General features: G+C 41.8%; 1 protein-coding gene and 1 long non-coding RNA gene across 3 annotated transcripts in view; one reads left to right on the forward strand and one right to left on the reverse strand.

The window, feature by feature from the left end:
• MTMR10 (myotubularin related protein 10) overlaps positions 1-23,654 on the reverse strand; it is a 61,286-nt gene that overhangs the window by 7,415 nt on the left and 30,217 nt on the right. Inside the window, exons 4-14 of one of the 2 annotated variants that reach the window (XM_083712183.1) lie at positions 22,441-22,513; positions 19,304-19,446; positions 12,643-12,733; positions 11,457-11,619; positions 10,862-10,949; positions 8,895-8,983; positions 8,035-8,165; positions 5,417-5,486; positions 4,656-4,726; positions 3,616-3,785; positions 190-360 (exon numbers count right to left, since the gene is read on the reverse strand). In XM_083712183.1, the coding sequence (XP_083568309.1) occupies positions 190-360; positions 3,616-3,785; positions 4,656-4,726; positions 5,417-5,486; positions 8,035-8,165; positions 8,895-8,983; positions 10,862-10,949; positions 11,457-11,619; positions 12,643-12,733; positions 19,304-19,446; positions 22,441-22,513 (1,260 nt within the window). Of the gene's footprint in view, positions 1-189; positions 361-3,615; positions 3,786-4,655; positions 4,727-5,416; positions 5,487-8,034; positions 8,166-8,894; positions 8,984-10,861; positions 10,950-11,456; positions 11,620-12,642; positions 12,734-19,291; positions 19,447-22,440; positions 22,514-23,654 lie in introns of both variants that reach the window. The other variant, XM_083712182.1, reaches the window with a different exon arrangement.
• LOC310831581 lies at positions 357-3,841 on the forward strand. Its single transcript, XR_014557915.1, has 2 exons — positions 357-3,022; positions 3,200-3,841. It is a non-coding gene; the product is annotated as an uncharacterized lncRNA (long non-coding RNA).

The following is a 23,654-nucleotide window of genomic DNA, read 5'->3' on the forward strand; positions in this document are numbered from 1 at the left end:
AGAAATCAGCAGAGTCTATTTTTTGGTCCTTAATGTGCCAACTGCTCTTCCATCTCATAGCTGTGAGCTACAATCCCTTGTTGGCACAACAGTTAAGAGGCTTCCACCTTGACTACTGGAGGTGGTTTTCCAGCTTCCTAACCATGTGTTTTAGCTTCTACTTGAGGTCAGACAATGTTTAGCACCCACCGTGCTTTGCTTCACTCTCTGATGTGGAGAGTTGAAGAGGAAGGTACCAAACAGCGAGATCCGCGTGCTGTCGTACAATATTGTCAAGTAAGCTTCAGAAAATTCAAAGGCTGATGGGTATTGCTCAAGCAGTTGCCAGACACAGTCCAGGAACATCAAAAATAAGGGAGACTGGAGTGGGAGGGAAATGATAGGAAGATGTTACACGCAGAAGACTTATGCAAGTTTGCTCAAGCCCTACATTTACTGCAGTCACCATTAAATCAATGCTGAGATTATTATTACATAAATATAATGCACTACAAAGCAAGTGTACAAACTGGAGTAACATATATGGAAATGCCTACTTTACATTCAAGTACCTCTGACTAGAGCCAGTAGTCTGTAACTTAGCTGTTTGAACTATAGTGAACTATGAAATGTAGTTTTCTGCCTGGCAGACAGCTCTTCATTCAGATTTTTTTAGAGGACATAAATGTTTCCTTAAATTAAGATTCTGTCTGTCATGGTTACAGAATTTTTTTATTTTATTTTTAATTGTGAAAATAGTGCTTGTTGAAGCCTATGCTAGGAGTGATGTCAGATTTCTCATGGCTTGGGAGGAGAGAATTTTATTTCAAAGCACCAATGTACTAGGGTCCCAAATCACTCTTCCCCTGATTTTAACTAGCTGCATTTTTTAATTTCTGCTAAACCACTGTTTCAGCCAACACTGGGCTTTTAGGCTCTTATTTTGTAATTCTGTCTTGCATGGCTCTAAGATTAGCTGCAACAAAGCTTATACCTAGCTACCAATTCCATTAGAACAAAAAGTCTAGTTCTAATCCCACACGATTCTGTAAGCTTCAGGACTTTTGATTCTTCATAGGGCTGCACAGCCACTTCTGAAACAGATTTGTTTAAAATTTCATGAAACAGCTGAAAACTTTTGGTAAGATAAGACACCAATGAGCATGTCAATAGTCACAGGGTGGAATTTGTAGTCCCACAGAGAAACCATAAGACTCAGGACAGTCAGAAATATGAGAACATCCTGAAATTCTTTGCTTGTGTTGACAGGGGCCACCTAGGATAAAACCCTATAGTATCAACCTGAAGGTAATAATTTCTGATTATGTAAATCAAACCTCAAATTAGCAATGCTTGTTCAGGGCTTTTGATACCATCAACCACAGTATCTTTCTAGAGTGGTTGTCCAAGTTAGGGGTGGGTGGCACCGCCTTGCGGTGGTTCCGATCCTACATGGATATCATTTCCAGAGGGGAATGCTCTTTGGCTTCAATGTGGAGCCTTCAATGTGGAGTTTCTCAGGGTTCATGCTGTTTAACATCTACATGAAACTGCTGAGTGGGGTCATCAAGAGTACATTGGCAGCAATATGCTGATGGCACACAGCTCCACGTCTCTTTTACATCTGCCAGTGTGCATGCTGGACCATTGTCTTGCCTTGGTAATGGACTGGATGAGAACCAAAAAACTGAAGCTCAATCCAGATAAGACTTGGAGACTGTTAGTGGGAAATTTCCTAGACTGGATGGCTGAGAGATTGTCTGCTCTTGATGGGGTTACACTGCCTCTGAAGGAACAAGTATGTAGCTTGGGGTCCTTCTGGATCTTTTGCTGTCGCTTGAGGTTCAGGTGGCCTCAGTGGTGTGGAGTGCTTTCCATAAGCCCTTTGGCTGGTGGCCCAGGTGCAACTCATATCTAGACAGGGATAGACCAACTTCTTTCATCTATACTCTGGTAACTAGGGCTGGGTGATATCTGGTTTTCAACACCAGATCACAACACACTGATATATCACAATGTCTGAAATAAGGATGGAGCTATGTAGAGGCATTGGCTGGCTTCATGGTTTTTCCTGCATCATGATTTTTGCACGTGCACACATACAAGTCGCAATATTGCCAGGTCAAAAATTATGAATCCGATATCACATTATGGACTTCAAATAATTTATTCCCTATCTCTAGGTTAGATTACTGCAATGCGTTATATATGGGGCTGCCTCCAAAGATGGTCCAGAAACTTCAGCTGGTGCAGAATTCAGCAGCCAAGCTGCTCACTGGGACAAGACTGTTTCAGCGTATTACACCAATTTTGGCCCAACTGCACTGGCTGCCAATTAGTTTCCGGGCCCAAATCTAAGTGCTGGTTTTGATCTATAAAGCCTTAAACAGCTCAGGAGAGCAATCCCTCAAGGACAGTCTCTTGCCAAAGAAGCTGACCCAGACCCTGTGATCATCTTTGGAGGCCCTTCTTTGTGTACCTCATTCACGAGAGGTCTGGAGGGTGGCAGCACAAGAATGGGGCCTTTTCTGTTATAGTTTTACGTTGTGAACTGCCCTGTGATATTCAGATGGTGCTATGCCAATACAATAAATAATGATAATAATAAATAAATTATAATAAAACTGGGAGAAAATGTTGTTGGCCCCTCAGTGGGGTTTCTAAATATATTTCCAACATACTCACTGGAGGGAAGGTTCTGTACTACTGACTATAAATTTTAAAAAATCTTTAAAAGGGGGGGGGGATTTGTTTCATTAAGCACAATGCTCTTAACATGGTGCTATGCCTCCCAAAAGGAGGCCAGTTCTCCCTGCTTTTTTTGCCAGCCAGAGCTGCCCAAGGTAGTTGGGGTTTCAACTGTATTCCTGACCTGAAGGCACAGTCCAAATCTTGACAATTCAAATAATTCCCTTCAACACATTCCAGCATCTCCCAAATTTAAAACCAGTTCTCAAATAATTACAGCCCTGAAAGAAAAGTGCATCTTCTCATCTCTCTGTGCATTTCCCAATCCATCACTCTTCTGGCCTCCTGCCCTCCTGTCAGCCCAGATGGCTCAGTTGGTTAGAGCATTGTGCTGATAACACCAAGGTAGCAGGTTTGATCCCCATATGGGACAGCTGCGTATTCCTGCATTGCAGGGAGTTGGACTAGATGATCCTCGGGATCCCTTCCAAATCTACAATTCTATGATTCTATGATGATTCTATTCCCTCAGAGATTTCCCCAAATCCTGTTATTTCCTTGGAATAGTCCATTTCAAATGTATAAAAAAGGTAAAGGTAAAAGACCCCTGACAGTTGAGTTGCGGACGACTCTGGGGTTGCGGCACTCATCTCGCTTTACTGGCCGAGGGAGCCGGCGTACAGCTTCCGGGTCATGTGGCCAGCAGGACTAAGCCGCTTCTGGCGAACCAGAGCAGCGCACGGAAATGCCATTTACCTTCCTGCTGGAGCGGTACCTATTTATCTACTTGCACTTTGACGTGCTTTCAAACTGCTAGGTTGGCAGGAGCAGGGACCAAACAACGGGAGCTAACCCCGTCGTGGGGATTCGAACTGCTGTCCTTTTGATCGGCAAGCTCAAGGCTCAGTGGTTTAGACCACAGCGCCACACGTTATTAAGCTTAAGTACCTCTTTGTCAGATTTCTTCAGGTGGTTACACCTATCTAGAAACGGGTACCCTGCCATGACCCACTCCTTCTGAATCAGGCTCTGGAAACCAGCAATGGTCCGGAAATAGGGATCCAGCATCACTTGAATGAGCGAAGCCACACAGCAGCTCAGGTCGCGCCCTTCTTCCTCTGTAGTTGACATTTGTAACAGTGATATAAAAAAAAGAAATATGAAGTGAGTGGGGGGGAAAAGATGTTAACAACAATGCAAATAGCACAGGGTCATGTGCTTTGTTTTTATAATGCTTTTCGAATGGACCTCAAAGCCACTTACAAAATATTATCAATCCTATAAGCATCAGTTTTAGAACGTTACAATAAAATGGTAACACACCTGCTTGCTCAGAACTGTGTTTATTTAGTTGTTAATCAGTACAGTGTTTGTTTTTGTAGACGAGGAGGTCAGTAATGGGCTGCCTATATTACCAGCACCTCTTCATACTCAAGAAGGGTTACCTTTTTAACACCACCTCTGAACAGTAAAGTTTCCAAAAATCATAAAGGCAAAGCCTCCTATTCTAACCTGCTACTGGGTTCTGGGAGCTTTTTAAGACTATTGCGGACAATATGGCAGAAAAGGCCTCCTTGTGAGGGGAATGGGAGTCTGCCTGCACAGCTGCCTGGCAGGCACAAGGTCATGAAGCCACGAGGCCAAGGCACGCCAGACAAGCACCGGGAAGGGAACTGGCTAGGAGGAGGGAAGAGGAGGGGGTGGAGGTTATTGGTTTTGTTTTGTTCATATTTTTATTATGTATTTTGTGTTTTTTTATCTTGTATTTTTATACTGTGAACCGCCCTGAGATATATGGATGAAGGGCAGTATACAAATTTAATAATAATTTAAAAAAGAGGTCAGAGATAAACACAGTGGAAAGGATAAATTTAATAATGGTGTCCACACTTTGAGTAGTGGATAACAGCTACTACAATTATTCCGAAATATACTGGTATAATGTCTGCAGCAGCATCAACATGCTTAAAAACACTTGAGCAGCTTACCATGTAAAACTACCGAAACATGCTTACAGTCCAACATGTATACAAGCTCTGCGGAATGTTTCAGGAAAAGTCTAGACCAAGACAAAAAAAGCCTATATTAATTTATTTAAATTATTTAGAACTATTCAATACTCAAGCAAGTCCACTATTAGCTTTATTTTGGAATAAGCTGTGCACTGCAAGATATTTGCAGAGGCAAACTCACTTTAAATCTCTAGTGAAATTTAGTTTCCCAGAATCATATATGTCCAAGAACAACATTTTTTACAAACTGTGTAGAGAATCTCATTGAGTCTCTCACTTCAAAGTGACACAGTGCTTGTCAATATTTTATCTTCTGTACATCTAGGACAGGGGTCAGCAACCTAAGGCCCATTGGCCAGTAGTGGCCCACGAGGCTTGTCTAACCGGCCTCTTACTGGTGCGGCGACCGACTTCCGGGTTGATGGCGCCTGTGTGCATGCACACGGGCGCTCCTTCGACCCGGAGGTGCGCTGGAAATAGTGTGTGCTCACACGTGTGGGACGGAGAAGCGCCCATGCGCATATGCTATTTCTGGCCCACTTCCAGGTCGGAGGAGTGCCGGAAATAGCATGGGCACATTGGCGCTCCTCTAAACCAGAAGAGCACGTGTGCACACACACCCTCCTCTGACGGATGGAGTGTCGACCGGCCCATCCTCGGATAAGGTTGCCGACCTCTGATCTGGGATGCAAATAAATCTGTCAACAGAGATTTTTAATTGCAGCTTCTGCACATACCTCACATACTCTAGCCAGTGTGAATTATCCAGTGAAGACAACCATTTCTCCTCCGTTTCTTCAAAAGGTTCTGTGACCAGAAGAGAAAAGAAATAAGAAATCATACTCCCCATATTTGAAAGATGAGGATCGTATAGTGATATTACTGTCTTTAGAGGAGTCAACTTCCAGCAGACTCAAGCCAATTGCCCATTCTCCACTCCTCACTTAATCAACACCTCCTGTTCACTCCCAATGCAATCCCATGATGACAAAACGTCAAGGTGTGTTAAGGAGATATGTGCATTCCCTGGCAGGGCAAGCAGGCCAGGATGCAATGATCTGCCCCTTCTTTCTATGATCTAATAAAAGCCATACTCTCAATACAGTATCTTAAATGACAAAAACAATTACATGGGTTGAGTGCCAGGAGGGTGTGGAGGCTTTCTAGTGTTTTGCACTGTGTCACATGTAGGACTCTCCCTGTCAGAGAGAAACCGTGGGTGTGTCTGAGGTGCAATGAGTGCCTGGCTGTGCAGGAACAAGTTCATTCCATTGAGGCCACGGTGGTAGACTTAAAAAAGCTAAGGGAGGCAAACATCCTGTTAGGGTTGTTATAGTTGCATCCTACTTCACGACGATAGCTCCTCTACTGTCAGGGAGAATGAGCGTCTTAGGCAAGGAGAGTGGCACTCTTGAAGAGGGAAATACTCCCCTTAGAAGGGAACCATTCATTGGGGACAAACTAGTATACTTCTGGAAACCAGTTGCTGAGAATCAAAGGAGCGCAGTACGCTGTTCTGCTCAGGTCCTGCTTGTAGTTCCTGTGAGAACAGGTTACTAGGCTAGCTGGGCCACAGGACTAGTACAGTAGGGAGAGATGCCACATGTCTCTTAACTATGGTTAAGGCATCAGGGATGGGCTAGTTCCCCTCAAAGGTACAGCACAACCTCTCCCACCATTTATCCACAGTTTGTTAACTCTGCCATTAATTATCACCCTGCTACTTAGGGTTTTCAAACCAGCCTAAAGTCCTTATTCTACTCCAGAAATATATGAACAGCCTTTTAGGCACAGACAGTATTCTCCAGGTCTTCAGAATTAAAGGTCCCTAGGAAGCTGAGGTTCCAATACTTTGGCCACCCCATTAGAAGAGAAGACTCCCTGGAAAAGACCCTGATGTTGGGAAAGATGGAGGGCACAAGGAGAAGAGGGAGACAGAGGACGAGATGGATGGACAGTGTTCTCGAAGCGACTAAAATGAGTTGGACCAAACTGCAGGAGGCAGTGGAAGACAGGAGTGCCTGGTGTGCTCTGGTCCATGGGGTCATGAAGAGTCAGTCATGACTAAACAACGACAAGGAGAATGTGTAAATAGGTGTTTGACAATCTGAACTTTTTCTGTGGTTTATTATTGTAGATCATGGCACGAGTAAAGTAGGCATAGCTTAATATGCAAGGGGGGGGGTCCTCATTATGAACTTTTCTTGACCTTGGTACTAGTCTATCTCAAACATGTTCTAGAAGGCATTGACGAGACATCCTGAACTCGTAATGTAAAGATCAGCACATGTAATCTAGTTCCAGCACCTGTAAAAGAATGGTTTCCACACAGATAATAGTAAAATAACTTTAACAGGAAACAATCAAGGATAACCAGTTTAGTCATCACTCACTAGGATTATATTATTTTAACTTTCAATCAAGCAGAACAAACAAAATGGGAAATAGACAGGAAACTCTAGGAAGAGACAACAGAAATATTGGAATTATAAGAATTGCTCATCTAGGTAAAAGTTCAAGCCTGCTTTAATTGTAATTTTGCTGTCTGAAGCAGCATTAATATATTCTGTCACTTTCATTTCATGTTATAGACCAATCTTTATTCCGTTTGTGTGAGAACTGCTTATGGGCTTTTCTTGTTGTTAAGGGTAAACACACAATCATAACAAACATCTTCTAACTCTAGAAAGAGATCCTAAACAGCTGGATACTGTGCGAATGAATACATGTTAGTGAGGGACATGCATGTGAATTCAGACACATACATTGTACCATATGTATTTAGAAACACATCCTACCCATTGCTTCTTCTGAAAAAGTTAGTGCTAGTGTTCTCAATGCAGGGCCTGCAAGGCTCTGTATTCTCCTGGATATCCTCATCCAAGTGGACGGCAGCACAAGTCCTTCACCATAGGAGCATTGGCTCCTACTTTCAGGATGCAGCCCAACATCGGGTCATGCATTTTGGGTGGATGGGTATTAAAATGTGCACCTCCTCAAGATGATGGGAGCCACAGAGCTCCTGGGTTAAATGCAGGGGACAAGGAGGGATGTGTCGTTGCCAAGGACCTTCGGGCAACTGGGTCCTTGGTGGAGGGTGAGCTCCACTTGACAGGCATCTTCCTGCCTGCATCTTTTCCCTTACACTTTCAACTTTATGGAGACATAGAGAAGGCACTCTGAACATTTTGAAACCAGTCACCCCCCCCCCCCACATGCCAGCCAGCTATTCTGGCTGCACCTACAAGCAATTCTTAAAATTTTAGATGTGCTCACAGACCCTGAAAGGTTGGAATTCCTGTCTTGAGATACCCAACTGCACACTTTTCACAGAAAACAGCAGCCAAGAACATACCATTGACACACAATTGCTTGAGTTTGAGAAAGGCGGCCTGGATTTCTTGGATATTTGGCAGACTCTTGTCCAAATCAGATTTGTAAACATCACTTCTTTGTGGATGGCTTCTAGTGACAGCATTGCAAATCCTAGCATAAAAAAAGTACTGAAGCAAAGTTGGTCATGAAGGGAAAGTTTGTGTCCTAAGAGTATTTCCTTCCCCTGCGGATCCTCTGGCCTAAAAACTGATTACAAGCATTTTCATCAGCTGACTGGGCATGGTTGCAAGTGTTTTTTGCAATGGCAAGCTGCTGCTTTCCTATTTTGTGGGGGTATGAGATATGAAAGAACCCTGTAACCAGGGAACAACTGGCACAATGATGCCCTTACCTATGGGGACCAGAAAGCACAACTACATACCTTCATATTAGCACCCCCCCATCTCCACATAGCCTTCAACAACCAACAGAGAGTCTGATCACGACCCTCAAATGGGACTAAGTTAACAATGCTTTAGAGCAACTAGCTTATCTAACTCAACACTTGGGGATATTCATCTCCTCTGTCAACAGAATATGAGATAGTAGATATGGCACATGGTGCAGAATTTGATCACTAAGTTCTCTGCAGAAAGGCGAGTTTTAAGGGTCACAGGCAACATTTGCCAAAGGTCCTACTGTTAGGTGAAAGGACATCGGTTCTGCCCCACAGATACTTCTCACAAAGATTAGGCATCTTACCCTTCACTTGCACCTTAACATATTTCCTACTTGCTTCTATGCTGCATTAAGAACACACACATTTTCCAAAAATCTCCAAACTCAGGGTCAAAGGGAATCTGATTTTGCCCACTAAGCAAACAATACTACCATCTTTACCGTTGGTCTATTTTTCGCTGTTGCAACTGGTCTTTAATGCTGGCCATTCTCACAAGTGCGCTTCCATTGGAGTGATTCCAGCACCACATCTAGAAGAAAGTGAATCCTTTATATTGTGGATACAAGGCAAGGTACAAGTCATGAAAAGGACTATATTCAACAAGTCTACAGCACCTCTAAACGACCTTAAGAAGCTCACTATCTTTGTGTTCATGAAGGAAAGGTCACAGGCTGCTGGTTGTAGCTGCTGAAGTTCCAGAAAGCGAAATGATCTTCAGCATTAATTTAAAGCATTTCTATACCATCTTTCATTTTAAAAAAACCTAAAGGTGGTTCACAATAAAATTAGCGTGGTATTAACAATATCTTAAAAGATAGCATTCAGGAGCCAGGGAAAAATACAACCGGGTACTAAATGTACCTGCGGGACGCGGGTGGCGCTGTGGGTAAAACCTCAGCGCCTAGGACTTGCCGATCGCTTGGTCGGCAGTTCGAATCCCCACGGTGGGGTGCACTCCCGTCGTTCGGTCCCAGCGCCTGCCAACCTAGCAGTTCGAAAGCACCCCCGGGTGCAAGTAGATAAATAGGGACCGCTTACCAGTGGGAAAGTAAACAGTGTTCCGTGTGCTGCGCTGGCTTGCCAGATGCAGCTTGTCACGCTGGCCACGTGACCCGGAGGTGTCTGCGCTCAGCGCTGGCTCCCGGCCTCTAGAGTGAGATGAGCGCACAACCCTAGAGTCTGTCAAGACTGGCCCACACGGGCAGGGGTACCTTTACCTTTACTAAATGTAAAGGGACCCCTGACCATTAGGTCCAGTTGTGGCCGACTCTGGGGCTGCGGCGCTCATCTCGCTTTATTGGCCAAGGGAGCCAGCGTGCAGCTTCTGGGTCATGTGGCCAGGATGACTGAGCCGCTTCGGGCGAACCAGAGCAGTGCACGGAAACGCCATTTACCTTCCTGCTTGAGCAGTACCTATTTATCTACTTGCGTTTTGACATGCTTTCGAACTGCTAGGTTGGCAGGAGCAGGGACTGAGCAACGGGAGCTCACCCTGTTGCGGGGATTTGAACCGCCGACCTTCTGATCAGCAAGTCCTAGGCTCTGTGGTTTAACCCACAGCGCCACCCAAAAAGCATGCTTTTTGCAAATGCCAGAAATACATTGTGAAGTGTGGCCTTCACAAGGCTAAAATATCTGGAATAGTTTCTAGGGGTGTCCCTCCTACCCTATGGCTACTACCACCCACCCTACAACCCTACAGAACTCTATTCCCTTCCTGTCCTGCACAATATCTTAAGAATAGGAGTCCATCAAATCCAGCATTCTATTCTCAGCCATCAGCTAGATGCCTATGGTTAACCTGCAAGCAGGACATGAGCACAATCACACTCCATTAGCTCTTTTACTGCTATGATATCCTCATCTGCCACCTCCCCTCCCTACACTTCATTTGGGTGGAAAGGGGGATTTCCCCCTCCATCTCCCATAATACTAGAATTCAGGGTCACCCAATGAAATTGATAGGAAGATGATTTGAGACAGACTGAAAGATTTCTTAGTCCAAGAAATAATTTATGAAATTCATTGCCACAAGATGTGGTGATGACAGTTGAAATTTATTCCTCCTTGACTCTGACTTTCCACGGCTGTTAGATATGATGGCTATATGAAATCTCCAAATTCAGAGGCAGTGTACTTCTGAATGTTGCTAGGGTGCAATAGCAAGGAAGGGTAATGGCCTTGTGTCATGGGCTCTAGGCTTCCAGCGAGTCTGGCTGCCCAGTGAGTCCTCAATCTGATTCACCGGGGCTGCCCTTACACTTTCCTTGAACCTTTCCTTTCTGACCCTGAAGGGTTTGGAACTCAATAGTTGCAGATCCATTGCATAGTTGTGTAGCGGAGTGGGCTGCACTCTAGCAGGGATGCAACACTACCAATTAAGCAGCAATGTCAGCTTCACACTTACTGGCATCCGTCTTCCAGTGAAGGAGTAGGAGTACTGCTTGAGATCTTGATCCGCCAAAGATGATGGCACAACAAAGTATTCTGGAAGACTTGGAGCCAAGACAAAATACACTCACAATAGTTACTTGGGAAATGTCATACAAGTCAAGTCTTTTTATAAGCAGCATTGATTAGAATGTTAAAGCCAAGAGTTGAAGTGTCAATGTTTTACTTTTGTTTAGAAATCAACCATAGAAATCTTAAGATTAATCTGGTCATTATTATCTCTAATGACAATGCAGAGCTAGCTTATTCTTTACTAAGAAATGGAACCTAAACGGCATTATTTCAATTGCAATCTGAAAAAAACTATTTCCTCTTTCAAAAGCACCAGAGTTTTACCAGCCAGTGGCTCACAGACAGAGTGGTTAGCTATGTACCAATGCAATTCATAACAGCAGCCATGGCAGTGTTGTTTTCACAAACTGCATCAAAATCCGGTTGCAAAAGATCACTGAGAAGAGGCTCATTGCTAGGGAATGGAATTGTGCCCTGAGGCCAACTCTGCCTCTCAATCCCAGTGTGGTTTCCTGGCTATAAAAGAAAAGCAAACTTACCAGGTAGATATCATGTAGCCTTCATTCACTGAACATACACGCCATTCTGATGCTCCTGTTCTCTTGATCTCTCTATCCCAGTCAGAGTATGTCTCAAACAATGGAGTCAGCTGGCCACCACCACCTCCTCCTCCTCCAGGATCTATTCCATTCACTTTTTTTGCTAGAAGGAAGTGATTTTTTTTTTAAAGTACTTTCCAAGTTGTGCCATGCAAGTAAACAGATGTACAATATCTTGCAGGAAACAAACAGACCTCCAAACTTCCAATGCTGCTTTATATAAAACTGTTAAGTTATCTTGAAAATACAGCTGTGTAGGGGCCAGAGCACCCTACATTATTTTCCATTGTGTGTCTGGCCAAGTTTTGACAGACATGAACTTGCACTAAATGGGGAAACAAAGAGAAGTTCTGCTCTACCCCTACCATATGTCAAATTAATTTAATGTGTTTAATCTATCTGTGACAACACGTTATGCCATTTTAAGGAATGCTTCTGTTAATGCAAACTTTCATATGTTTCAATGGATTTAGGATTAGATTCCCAATATGTTGAGGCTAAACCAACTACCATATTGAAAACTATCACTCCTTTCCTCAGCGGTTTAATTCTTGAGAAGTTCTATAAATGAGCAACCTTCAAATACTTCCCCCTACAGATTACTTTGCTACAAAAAGTCTATGTGGAAGTGACTCTAGCCTTATTAGTAGAGCTTGGTGTTGCAAATCTATTATCTCACTGCAGCCAAGGAACTAAGACTGGGAAGAAAAGGTAGGAAGGGCACCATTGTAACACTCCCACGTGACACAAGCTGGTTCTTCTTTTCCAGCCAAACTACCTTGAACTCCAAAACTCCGTTGAGCATAGCTTGTTTCTCCTCTGGCAAACCCAGAACACAGCAAGGGGAGATGAAAGCTCAGCCTTCATGATGCATCTTGACGAGCAAAGGGCTCTCTTCTAGCTTCAGAACTGCAATCACCCCCCAGCACACTTAGGCACAGATACATTTCTAGTGAGCTTTTCTATGCATGTAAACATGTACTACCACTCAAGTAGGACTGCTTATATGGCACCCTCCAAAACAAACCCCTGGGTTCACCAAAAAGCTCCCATAAAAGTTGTCAGCCATGATCTCACTCCAAAGGCCCCTCCAAAGGCTATGAGGGAAAGTAAATGTCTGCATTACCTGGATTATGGTATTTCTTGCCCACATATTCAAATGCAAAGAGGAGCTGAAGATCTGCTGGCTGGGAATAATGAGCTATTGCAAGGCACACCTGAACAGAGGAAAACAAAAAGAACTGGGGTGCATTGAGCTGCTTCCAAGCACTCTTTACTAGAAAAGACTAGACTGCATGAGGAAATGGCGGACCAGAGAAAGCAAAACTATGTGATTTTGTCTAAGGAATGGCGAGCTGTATCCCTCCAACTTCCAAGTGCCATCACCTACTTTGGCTTTCACTAACAGTGATCATAATCAAAAGAGCTCCTTAGGCATACTCAAGGGCTGTGCCATATCCAGTGGACACCAGGCGTCGTAAAATAAACCATGACACAAGCCTGAACCCTCCCTGGGTGAAGAAAAATGCTTATACAGTTATCTGAATCCCAGCTTTTGTCACTAATGTGCTTTCTAAAATCCATTTTCCAATTTCATTAAACAGAAAGATGACTCTGTTTTTTTGCTAGGCAGCTAGAGTCAGCCATGGCTTATTCTTGGCTCTCGGCATTTTTCAGAGGGAAGCATCACTCCTTCTTTATCCTGAGGGCCTTCTGTGTAACTTGATATACAGTTTCAGTAAGGCTTGAAGTTGCAGGAAATTGAAAATAAAAAACTTTTAAGGAATCTGGGGAACTAGTTTACATATTCACAATGTTTCAAATATAAATTTACTGTGTTACTTCAAGAACACGTATATAATGTATATAACCTGGGGGAAATGTACTGTTTAGTATATTTATGAAATTAACATGGATAGGTCTCTAGGTTTTATTCAGCAATAACCAGCATACCAAGTGGCCATGCTATGCCATGATGTGAATGAGCAGTAAAGCTGCAATTCAATGAACTTACCTAGGAATAACCCCCACTCTGGGGTTTCCAAGCAAATATGGGTGGTGGTGGTTGTTTTGCATGTTTCATATTACCTGTAGACAATATTAGCTACCCTGATGCCATGTTCATTTGTTTTATATTGTGTTTCAGCCCAGAATATAATCTCCATTTGAAAATACCAGCATAAGTTTATTTTTCTACTCAGAACTGATACCTAGGTAGATGCTGCAGCAATGCTATTATCATCTCTGAATAGATTTGCAGTTGTGTGAATTAGCTGCATTACCATATTTTTTAAAATTCCACTTTAAACATATTCCCACTCATTCTGAAAGAGAAGAAATGTTGCCCATAGTTTCCATTTCAGGCATTGAAAAAAAACATTTCCATTGATTTTAAAAAAATCAAATTGCTAACTTTATCCCATGGAACAGTTCTAATCTGCACGAAGTCCATTCATTCTCACCTTGACCAAAGCAACATACAGACAAATATAGGCAAGGCCTAATACCTCTGCCTTGTTATTACACGTGTTGCACATTTTCTTCCCCTATAAATCCTTACTTGCATTTTAACAAGGGGAAAAGGAACAGAAACAGTCCACAGGATTTTGTTGAAAACAATGGCCACATGGATTTTTTGACAAGAGAAATTACTATCTACCTGGAAATCCTGATTTATTTTTCTACAAAACGCCTGGTTTGTTTGCTATTTATGCCTAAAACAGAAACTACACATAGTGGTGCCATTGTCCAGGGCTTTAATGAAAGCAGTTTCTTAATGCCAAATGGCAAATTCCTTGAACTTACACGGAATGTCATGGAAAAGGAGAAAGTTCAAGATTTTTCTGTCTGCCATGAGAAAACATTTCTCTATTTCATTGCACACACTGCCCCACCCAAGTGCTTACTGGGCAAAGAATAAACTTTTAGGATACACAAGCTAAAGCTCTTGAAATCAGCTCACAGTGCAGCAAAAGCAGTGCTGAGGTCTGCTTTCATATACAAAAAGGCCCCTCTTCCCCCTAAATCCAGCTACCTTCACCATGTAGCAATGAACATATAAGATATCTACGTTGATCCACACCGCTTAAGGTTTACTGTACTGCCATGTGGCAGATGATATATGCTACCACTGCCCGCCCTTTTCTTGGGAGCATTTTTGTTAAATAAAAAATAAGCAAGGGTTGGATCCAAAGAACCCCCTACCCTTTCTTGCTACAGCTGCCTCCTGAAGTCATTCCTGAGGGAACCCTTTAAAAATGTGTGGAAGCAGCATGGGTGATAAAATGGTGAAGACACACTTGGATCAAAGCCAAATATATAGAAGTCATAACTCTTCTTGGTAAGACCACTTTCCAAGCAATCCTATACAGTATATATGTCTGCTGATGCTCTGCTCTTCCTCTTAGAAACTAGCAGAGGAAGGTTTTTATCTTCAACTGCACTCACATCAGAGAATGGGAAGAGATCAAGAGCACCCTGTATAACAAGCAACATTGTTTTTTAAAAAGAGTTTCCTGCTCAAGACAGGCAGTTTTGTCAGGCAAAGCAGGGCCGCTGGAGAAATGGCCACAGCCAAAAAACCCACAGCTTCCTGGCGGTGTGTACGATAACATTTGCACTTTGCTACTGAACAGCCCTTGTTTCCTTTCTATAGAGCAACCTGTATAACCCAAGCAGATACAGGTGCTCCCGAAATTAAAAATGCAAGGAATAAAATAAAAGCTAGTTTTCTGATATATTAATCATTAGCCCATGCCAAGGTTCAGAAATTTTAGGTTCAGAAATCTCAGATAACCATCTCCCCAATTTCAATAGAAACTGTTGCTTTGGACTGCAACTTAAAAATGCACCATTTCCTTTGAAGTTGCTGACTTCTTCTAGTTGCTTCCGCTTATCTTCTCCTTCCCCTCCCTTCACTTCCTCCCACACCCACTTATTTGTCTTCCTTGAGAATTTTCAGCTGTAGTTTGACAGCAAAAACAACTGAATAACAAACTTAAGCAAAACTGAGTTTTGTGTTGTCCCTCCACCCCTATTTAGTCACCACCTTATAGCTCAAGCTAATTAGTCACTATGAACATGTACACATATGGTCAGGGAAACTGAAAACAGAAGGGCTAATTCACTGCAGATGGATTTTTTATTATTATTCAGTAGGTTATGGGACATTGTCTCCTATTCTTTTAGTATGACAAGAAAAGAAAAAAAAGCAAATATAGTAGAAGTTATTTTCTAAATCTTCATGTTCTAATTTGCTTTTAAATAAAGGGGTTCTGGAGAGGGAGGAGGCAAGACCCCCCCCCCAGTTGCAGCATGCAGATGGTATGCAACTAGGCTCACCTATTTTGATATGAAGGCCACCAGATACAGAAGATGCAGTCTGCTACATACAGCCTTTATGATTTGACCAGAGAACAATAACACTCCCTTGGCAACTACTACCGGGGATTCTTCCCCATGTCACATTCCAGAGGAGAGACTCAGGAAGGAAGCAATGGAAGATTTGATGTACTTTTGGAGACTTGAACCAAGTGTGCAAACACAGTCAGCTTTATTTGTAGGAAAGAAAAACCATTAGCATTCCTCTTCTGTCTTCCCACAGATTGTAACAGGGACCTCCTTCCAGGCCGGTTAGCTTTGTTTCAGCAGAACAGAAAAAATGCTAAGGAAAATTACCAATAAATATTTTGGATCACTTTATTAGTCCCATGCAAACAGCTACAAAACTTATCAGGAATTCTTCTGCAACAGAGAAAAGCCTAGGGGGCTTCCTCCGTTTTCAGAAGGAAATAGGAATGTGATTTTAAAACGCAAGGCTACAAATGCTTAGAGAGAAATACTATGGCGAAAGCAGAAGTGTAGAGATCAGCCCAAACACCGGCCAGTTCCCAAAATCTACATCTGCCTCTTAAGTGAGAAACTGTGATCAATACCAACCAAGAAAGAGAGCAGCATGAACTGGCTCCCACCATTGGTCCTATGCAACCCTTCAACTTCTTCAAAAAACTGAAGAAAGATGGTAAAGGCTCAGATGGTGCAGATTTTAACCTTTCTGGCCCCCTGAACTGTGATTAAGGTATCAGGAACAGACTGTGGGCATTCATTGCTTCCTTCTTATATCGCATATTCTCACCTCTGCTGGCTGACGCTAACAAGCATTGCTTTTGTAGCCAAACCAGGGTTGGAAGTGGCCTTACATGCCTTGGGCACAAAAGAATACATACAATACCATATTTAGCACTAAAATAACATAATGCTACATTATGGTTAAAGCAAGCTGAAGAATGGGACGGGCACAAATAAGTGGCTTTTCAGCCTTTGGCATGTTCGTGATCACCTAATCATGGTTAGGAGATTTGGCATTCTGCATCTCACTATCAATGTGCTGGTCATGTTGCTCCCTCAATCACACATGCACAAAGTTTGAGTCCCAAATCATGCATTTCAAGTACAGATTCTGCTAATACTATCAATATAAGCAATGTTTATATTGCAATGTATAAACTGAGATCTTCAAAGATCTCAAAGTCCAAATGTCTCCTAGTTACTTCTTATGGAAATGAAATTTTAAGCATTTAATATACAAAAAATACCAGTGTGCCGCACAAGAAAGCATGCTTAAGGCTGATTCAGTCTCTGTATTGGTTTCTGGATATTAAGTATTTACAGTTTTCACTTGAAATTTGTTTTTGAGTAAAGCCCTTAGCTCTACATATAGCTCTATGAGAAATTTAAAACCAAAATAGCAAATATAACAGCAGATGCCACATTGAATGGACTTCTTGTTCTTTCTTTAACCAAGCCTAAGTATTCATCCAGTAGTTTTTAAAACAAGTGCAAAATGCTAAGCATCTGCCAGAGAAAACTCTGACTTCAACTTTCCAGGAGCTACGTGTAAATTTTCATCTCCTAACCTTTGGCTACTGTCAGCTCAAAGGACAGCCACTGTCAGCATAAAGCCAACGGTTTCCATTTCTAGTATCAACAAAACCTCTACTGTGAAGTCTCAGGGGGTTTAAAATGAACCATTAGAGTATTTGAGTCTTCAATCCCTACACTTGCAAACTGTAGTTTGAAATGGGGTGCATTTTAGATTGGGCAATGACCCAGAAGTGGGTTTTATTGGCTGAAGACTAATGCACTAAAACTAGAGGTCAAAGTAGATGTAGGAAACCTATGACCCAAATTACCAACCTGCTTTCTTTCTTTTAAATTACCATGTCCATACAACTGCTTTGACAAATGGGGAAATAAACCTAGATAAATAACACTGCTATTTTTTACTAAAGCGGAAGGATCTGGGAAATCCCATCATGAACTCATACTGCATCTAGTTTGGCTCTCAGCAGTTTAGGGAACAGACACCAAAACAGATGGTGGGCCTTAGGTCACAGAAGGTGTGTGAGTGACATTTTACAAGGTGGACCCAAGCCTGAGTGAGAGGAAACAAGTGTTCATTTACCTGAATTGTGGTTCCAAAAAAACAGAAGCCCCTTTTACTGTGTATTAAACATTTAAGGAACAAAGATATTAGAAGACTGGTTGCTGCAAAGACAGGCAAGGAATACATTCTGCAACTGCAAGAACCAGAAAAAAACCCTAATATGGTGGTGATGAAAAATATTTTTCAAAGGATAGAAAAAACACAGAGGCCTGGTTTGGATGACTGTATTTTTGTGTTTGCTTATGAAATGGATACACAAGTCTTTTGCTCGAGTGCACCACCCCTTTGCAGTGCACAGCAATCAAACCACTAAGTCTTTAATTAACCATGGTTTCTTCTTTTCTTACAAACAATAGTTACCAACTTTGGAACAAGCCAGGATATAACACAAACTTATTGGTCTGGCTGCTACACACCATGAAAGATGGAGCAAAATGACTGTATATGCAGGCAAAAGGCTTGCAAATATATTGGCTGAATAAGCCAGTATATGTTTTTCCAAATGCCACCAGCATTAAAAACACTACCCAAAATCTTTCATCTCCTATTAAGTGACTTGGCTTAGCAACTGCAGGATTCATGAAAATGATACGCAAGTTACATTTAAGATAAACAAGGAAATTTATTTAGCCATAAGCCTTAACGTTACATTAAATGGGTTTAAGTGCTAAGCAAGATTTCACCACTTAATTACTTGCTTCATGTCTATATGGGATACAGTAGAGCTAGCTAGCTCCTCCTCAGAATCAGCCTATGATAAGAGTTACTATTCCTACCTTGTAAGCCAGATGTGTATAAATGTGAGTGAAAGGGATTAGGACCCCATGACCTCGTTCTCACTGTGGTCTGGGCTGCACCACTGGTGTTGGAATGAAGGTGGGGGATCACAAGACTGAATCTCCCCCAAACCAATTCCCTCCAAGGGTTCAAGCTTAGCTTCTCTCTGATGTGCTATGCGGAAGGAATTTTTTTAAATACAAAGGTACATTCCATTATGCAAGTCCCCATCTGCAGAGGCAAGTGTTATAGTTCACACACAAATCTACCACCTCAATGAGAGCCAGGTCTAAGTAAAAACACATTTCCATTGTCACTTCAAGCAACTTCAAGATTCTAGCATGTACTATCATCTTACATCTATAGTCTCAAAGTTATTCACTGATGTTTATGGTGGTAAATGGAACGATTAACCCATGGATGAAACACAAGTAACCAGTTTCAGATACACCAGAATGGTATTTAATTATTTGGCAGGTTTTCATTTTGAAAGAAAAACCATAAATTGTTGGCTAATTCTCCATCTAGGCAATACTCAAGACAAATATCAGACCTGCTGCAATACCTTTTTTGCACTTTCGGGTCCTGCTTCATCAAAACGAAATCTGACGATACGAAAGTCTTTGCAGTAAATTATTAATTCTGTTGGGTTAAATTTAAGCTTTTGGTTGGGGCCGAGAACTTTCTGTTTCCTCTTTGTGTCATTTACTGCAAGAGAGATTTTTTTAAAATAAAAAGGAGACAGTTATGCATATAACAAATAACCATGTTATGAATGCTTAACAGAAACAAACTGATATACAACAGCTCTCATCTGAAGAGTACATTGACCTGCTTACTATTCATTTATTTCGATTTAATTAGAAAATGTATAAATAACTTGATAAAAGTTTTCCAAGTGGTGTACAAATAAAATTTTCCCTTGTGTTTCCTTCATTCAATTTCAACACTAACAACTGCACCTCTGGTCAGAATCTAACCCACCTCTGTACTATTGGCATAATTTGGCATAATTTGGAACTACTGGCCCAAGAGTCAACTATACATGCTGTCCAAACCATGTAACTCTTGCATGGTGTCCCTGTTGCTTTGGGTTACAAATGCTTCCTATTTCTTAGTTCAGTTTCATTTAGAAGGCATGCAAATCTGTTGACCAGAGATAGCAATTTCTAAAATGTCCTAGTACAGTATACAAGCCCCTTTTGCAAGCCTCTTAGAGACTTGTGCTAATAACACATGTCCTGCTGAGCTGAACGATGGTTACTGCCTGGAAAGAACACTAAGGTGTGGTGCACCCCCTATGCACACTTACATGGGTGTAAGCTGCATGGAACAGATCTAAATCAGGCTGCCTGCCACATTAACTGGCACACATATTTTCATAGAAAATGGGAGTTGGAAGGGACCCAAGGGTCATCTAGTCCAGTGTTTCCCAACCTTGTGCCTCCAGATGTTTTTGGCCTACAACTCCCATCATCCCTAGCTAGCAAGACCAGTGGTCAGGGATGATGGGAGTTGTAGGCCAAAACAACCCCCTGCAATGCAGGAATCTCAGCTAAAGCATCCATGACAGATGGCCACCCAACATTTTTACATTTTTAGCATTTTTAAAGGCCACAGAGACATTCAAAAAGGAAATTCTGTCTATTCTTTTTTTTTTGCCAATTTATCTGTATTAGTTTTCCAATTTTTTTACAAATCAATATCAAATTACATAAAATTAAATACAATTTTTTGTGACTTCCCGCCCTACTTCCTGGATGCGTCCATAGCTTTCCCTGTTGCTGCATTATATTGCATATTTACTCTAATTCACATTCCATTTCTTAAAAATAATATTTTTTCATTATCCATCAGCTGTCCATTTATCAATTTATTTATAATATACAGTTAAATAAATTTATATTTATTTATTTATTTATTTATTTATTTATTTAAATAATGCATATTTATTTAAATTTAATAAATGTATATTTATTTAACAATTAGATTTCCAATATCAACAAGTGAGGTCACTAATCCCTTTACATCTTGCATGTATAGAAACCTGGCATTATCCTTTCCCTAGTTGTTTGCCTTTACTTTCCAATTCCACAGTCCATTCAACCAAAGTCCTTTCCTGTCTGAATCCTCTTTTGTGTGTGGTATATTTTCACATCACAAAGCTTGTAATCTGTTGTTACTTATTGTGCTGAGTTCTCAAGGACAACCATCTGGCTCACCATCTGGCAATCCAACAATCATCATCACAAACATCAACCCAAAGAACCAAGGGAGATGTACTGTAATATCCATAACTGTCAACTTTTCCCTTTTCTTGCGAGGATTCCTATTCGGAATAAGGGAATTTCCCTTAAAAAACGGGAAACGTTGACAGCTATGGTAATATCTTGAAAACTTTATAACCAGTACAAGCCCACCTCTCCCCTTTCACAGTCAAATCACAATGCTTGCACTCTACCATTAGGAATTCCAGATTACCTTTTAGGCAAATAAGATCTGCTCCTTCTTTGCAGGGTTAATTATATTCCAACAATCTTTGTCTATAGTAAATACACTCAGTTCCAACATCCCAGATTTCAATTGTGCCCTTGAGATCTTTGTTAACCAAAGCCATTTCCTGTCCAAATCATCACTGGTGTAATATATATTTTCATATCACAAAGCTTGTGGTCTGTTATCAATTATTAAGTTGAGTTCTCAAGGACAACCATCTGGCCCACCATGCAGTCTAACAAAAATCATGACAGACATTGACCCATGAAGCCAAGTGGGGAGGGGGGTATACTGCAATATCTTGAAAACTTTAACAAATCTATGCCCACCTCTCCCCTTTCATGGTCAAATGCACAAATGGATCCACTCCTTCCTCACAGGTTTTAAGTATGTTCCAACAATCCTTGTCCACAGCAAATGTGCTCAACTCCAGTGTCCTGAGATCCTTATTTACTTTAAATTCTTTATATTTCAACATTCTTAGGTGAAGTAGGTAGTGTTCTCTTGGTAAAGAAAAAGAAAGCAGATCGTCCCTTCCCCATTGCCATTACTCCACCAACTCACATACACAGTTTCTTTCCAACCAAATCCCAGATTTATTCTCTTTTACTAGAAGTTTACTAGACTTGTTAACTTTTATTCTATTAATCAAGAGGGCATAGATGCGACAAAAAGCTTGCAAACCTTAATACAAAATATAAACATCCACCCCTCTGCGCTTCCAGCTATCATCTACGGCAGGAATTACCTTCTTCACAAAACCTCAGTCTTAACAGCCAAACTGTTTGCAGCTTACTGTTCTCATCTTCTCCATAGGGTGCCTTTAACTTTTACCCAATTATCCAAATTGAAAAAGAAATCTGTCATTTGCCATGGCAGACATGGAGGCTGACTCTGTGATGGAAAGCTTAAGACCCAGTGCCTCACCCTCCCTGTCCCTCATGGAGGCAGGGAGCAGGCACAAATGGGGACCACAGATCCCCTGGAATTTTCTCAAAATGTTTTGGGATGCATAGCACCTCAGTTATCCCCCTCCACTCCATCAAAGCTTCTCTTGAGCCCCAGAGAGCTGCCACCATAGTCGCAGGCAGAACTGGAAGCTGGGAATTCTGACTATTCTGTTTTAATTTCCTAAACATAAATTTACCCCCCCCCCCTCCAAAGCAAAAAAATTCTATTTTTCATATCCAGCTCCTTAATACGTACCTGTCACTATCTGCTCAATGCATGTTAGAGCAACATCATGTTCTCCCAGGAGAAGGTTCCTGTAATGGAATTTCTGGAATACAGGAGATAAGTTCATGATAAATACCACAACTCACTTTATATTTTGGCCTAATAATTGTGAAGATGAAGTATGATGTATGCTTTGTTTGGTTAGATGCAATCATCTTGAGGGCTGAGGGTCAATATTTTATCGCCACTCAGCGTAACATTAAGCTAAAAATATTCTCCTGAAAACTACATTAGAGAAATCAAAGGAGGGGCAGCAATCAGCAGTAGCAGCAGCTCCCAACAAAATATTAAAAACACAATAAAACATCAAATATTAAAAACTTCCCTGTACAGGGCTGCCTTCTAAAAGTCATTGAGGTTGTTTATCTCCTTGGCATCTGGTGGGAGGTGGCATCTGGTGGGAGGTGGACACCACAACTGAGAAGACTCTCTGGTTCGCTGTAACTTCACTTTTTGCAGTGGGCCAGAAGGCCCTCAAAGCTGGACCTCAGTGTCCAGGCTGAATGATGGGGGTGGAAACGCTCCTTCAGGTATACAGGGCAGGGGCTGTTTAGGGCTTTAAAGGTCAGCATTAACACTTTGAATTGTGCTCATGCCTTTAGGACCAGCATTATATGGTCCTGGTAGCCACTCCCAGTCTAGCTGCTGCATTCTGGAGCAGTTGTAGTTTCCAAGTCACCTTCAAAGGTAGCCCCAGAGCAAGTACCACTCTAGCAAGAAAGGGTGCAGGTAGGTAGGGTCTTAGCCGTCATACAAAGTGGAGCTGGTAGACAGCTGCCCTGGACACAGAATTAACCTGCACCAAAGAACATGGTGGTGAGCTTTTTTAGGGCAGTATCTCATTACTATCATCTAGCAGTTTTAAAATTTTATTTGGTCTAGTTCTTATTTGTATATTTTTAATCTCCATATAAGTATTTTCAGCATTTGGTAAGATATCTGCTGTCTCTTTCCTTCTTTTATTGATATTTTAATACTAGTTTTAACTTATACTGTGCAACTGTTTTGATAGTACTTTGGTACCTCGGGTTAAGTACTTAATTTGTTCTGGAGGTCCGTTCTTAACCTGAAACTGTTCTTAACCTGAAGCACCACTTTAGCTAATGGGGCCTCCCGCTGCTGCCGCACCGCTGGGGCACGATTTCTGTTCTCATCCTGAAGAACAGTTCTTAACCTGAGGTACT

Source organism: Podarcis gaigeae (assembly GCF_964106915.1).
Source record: "Podarcis gaigeae genome assembly, chromosome: 14".
NCBI classification, from domain to species: domain Eukaryota; kingdom Metazoa; phylum Chordata; class Lepidosauria; order Squamata; family Lacertidae; genus Podarcis; species Podarcis gaigeae.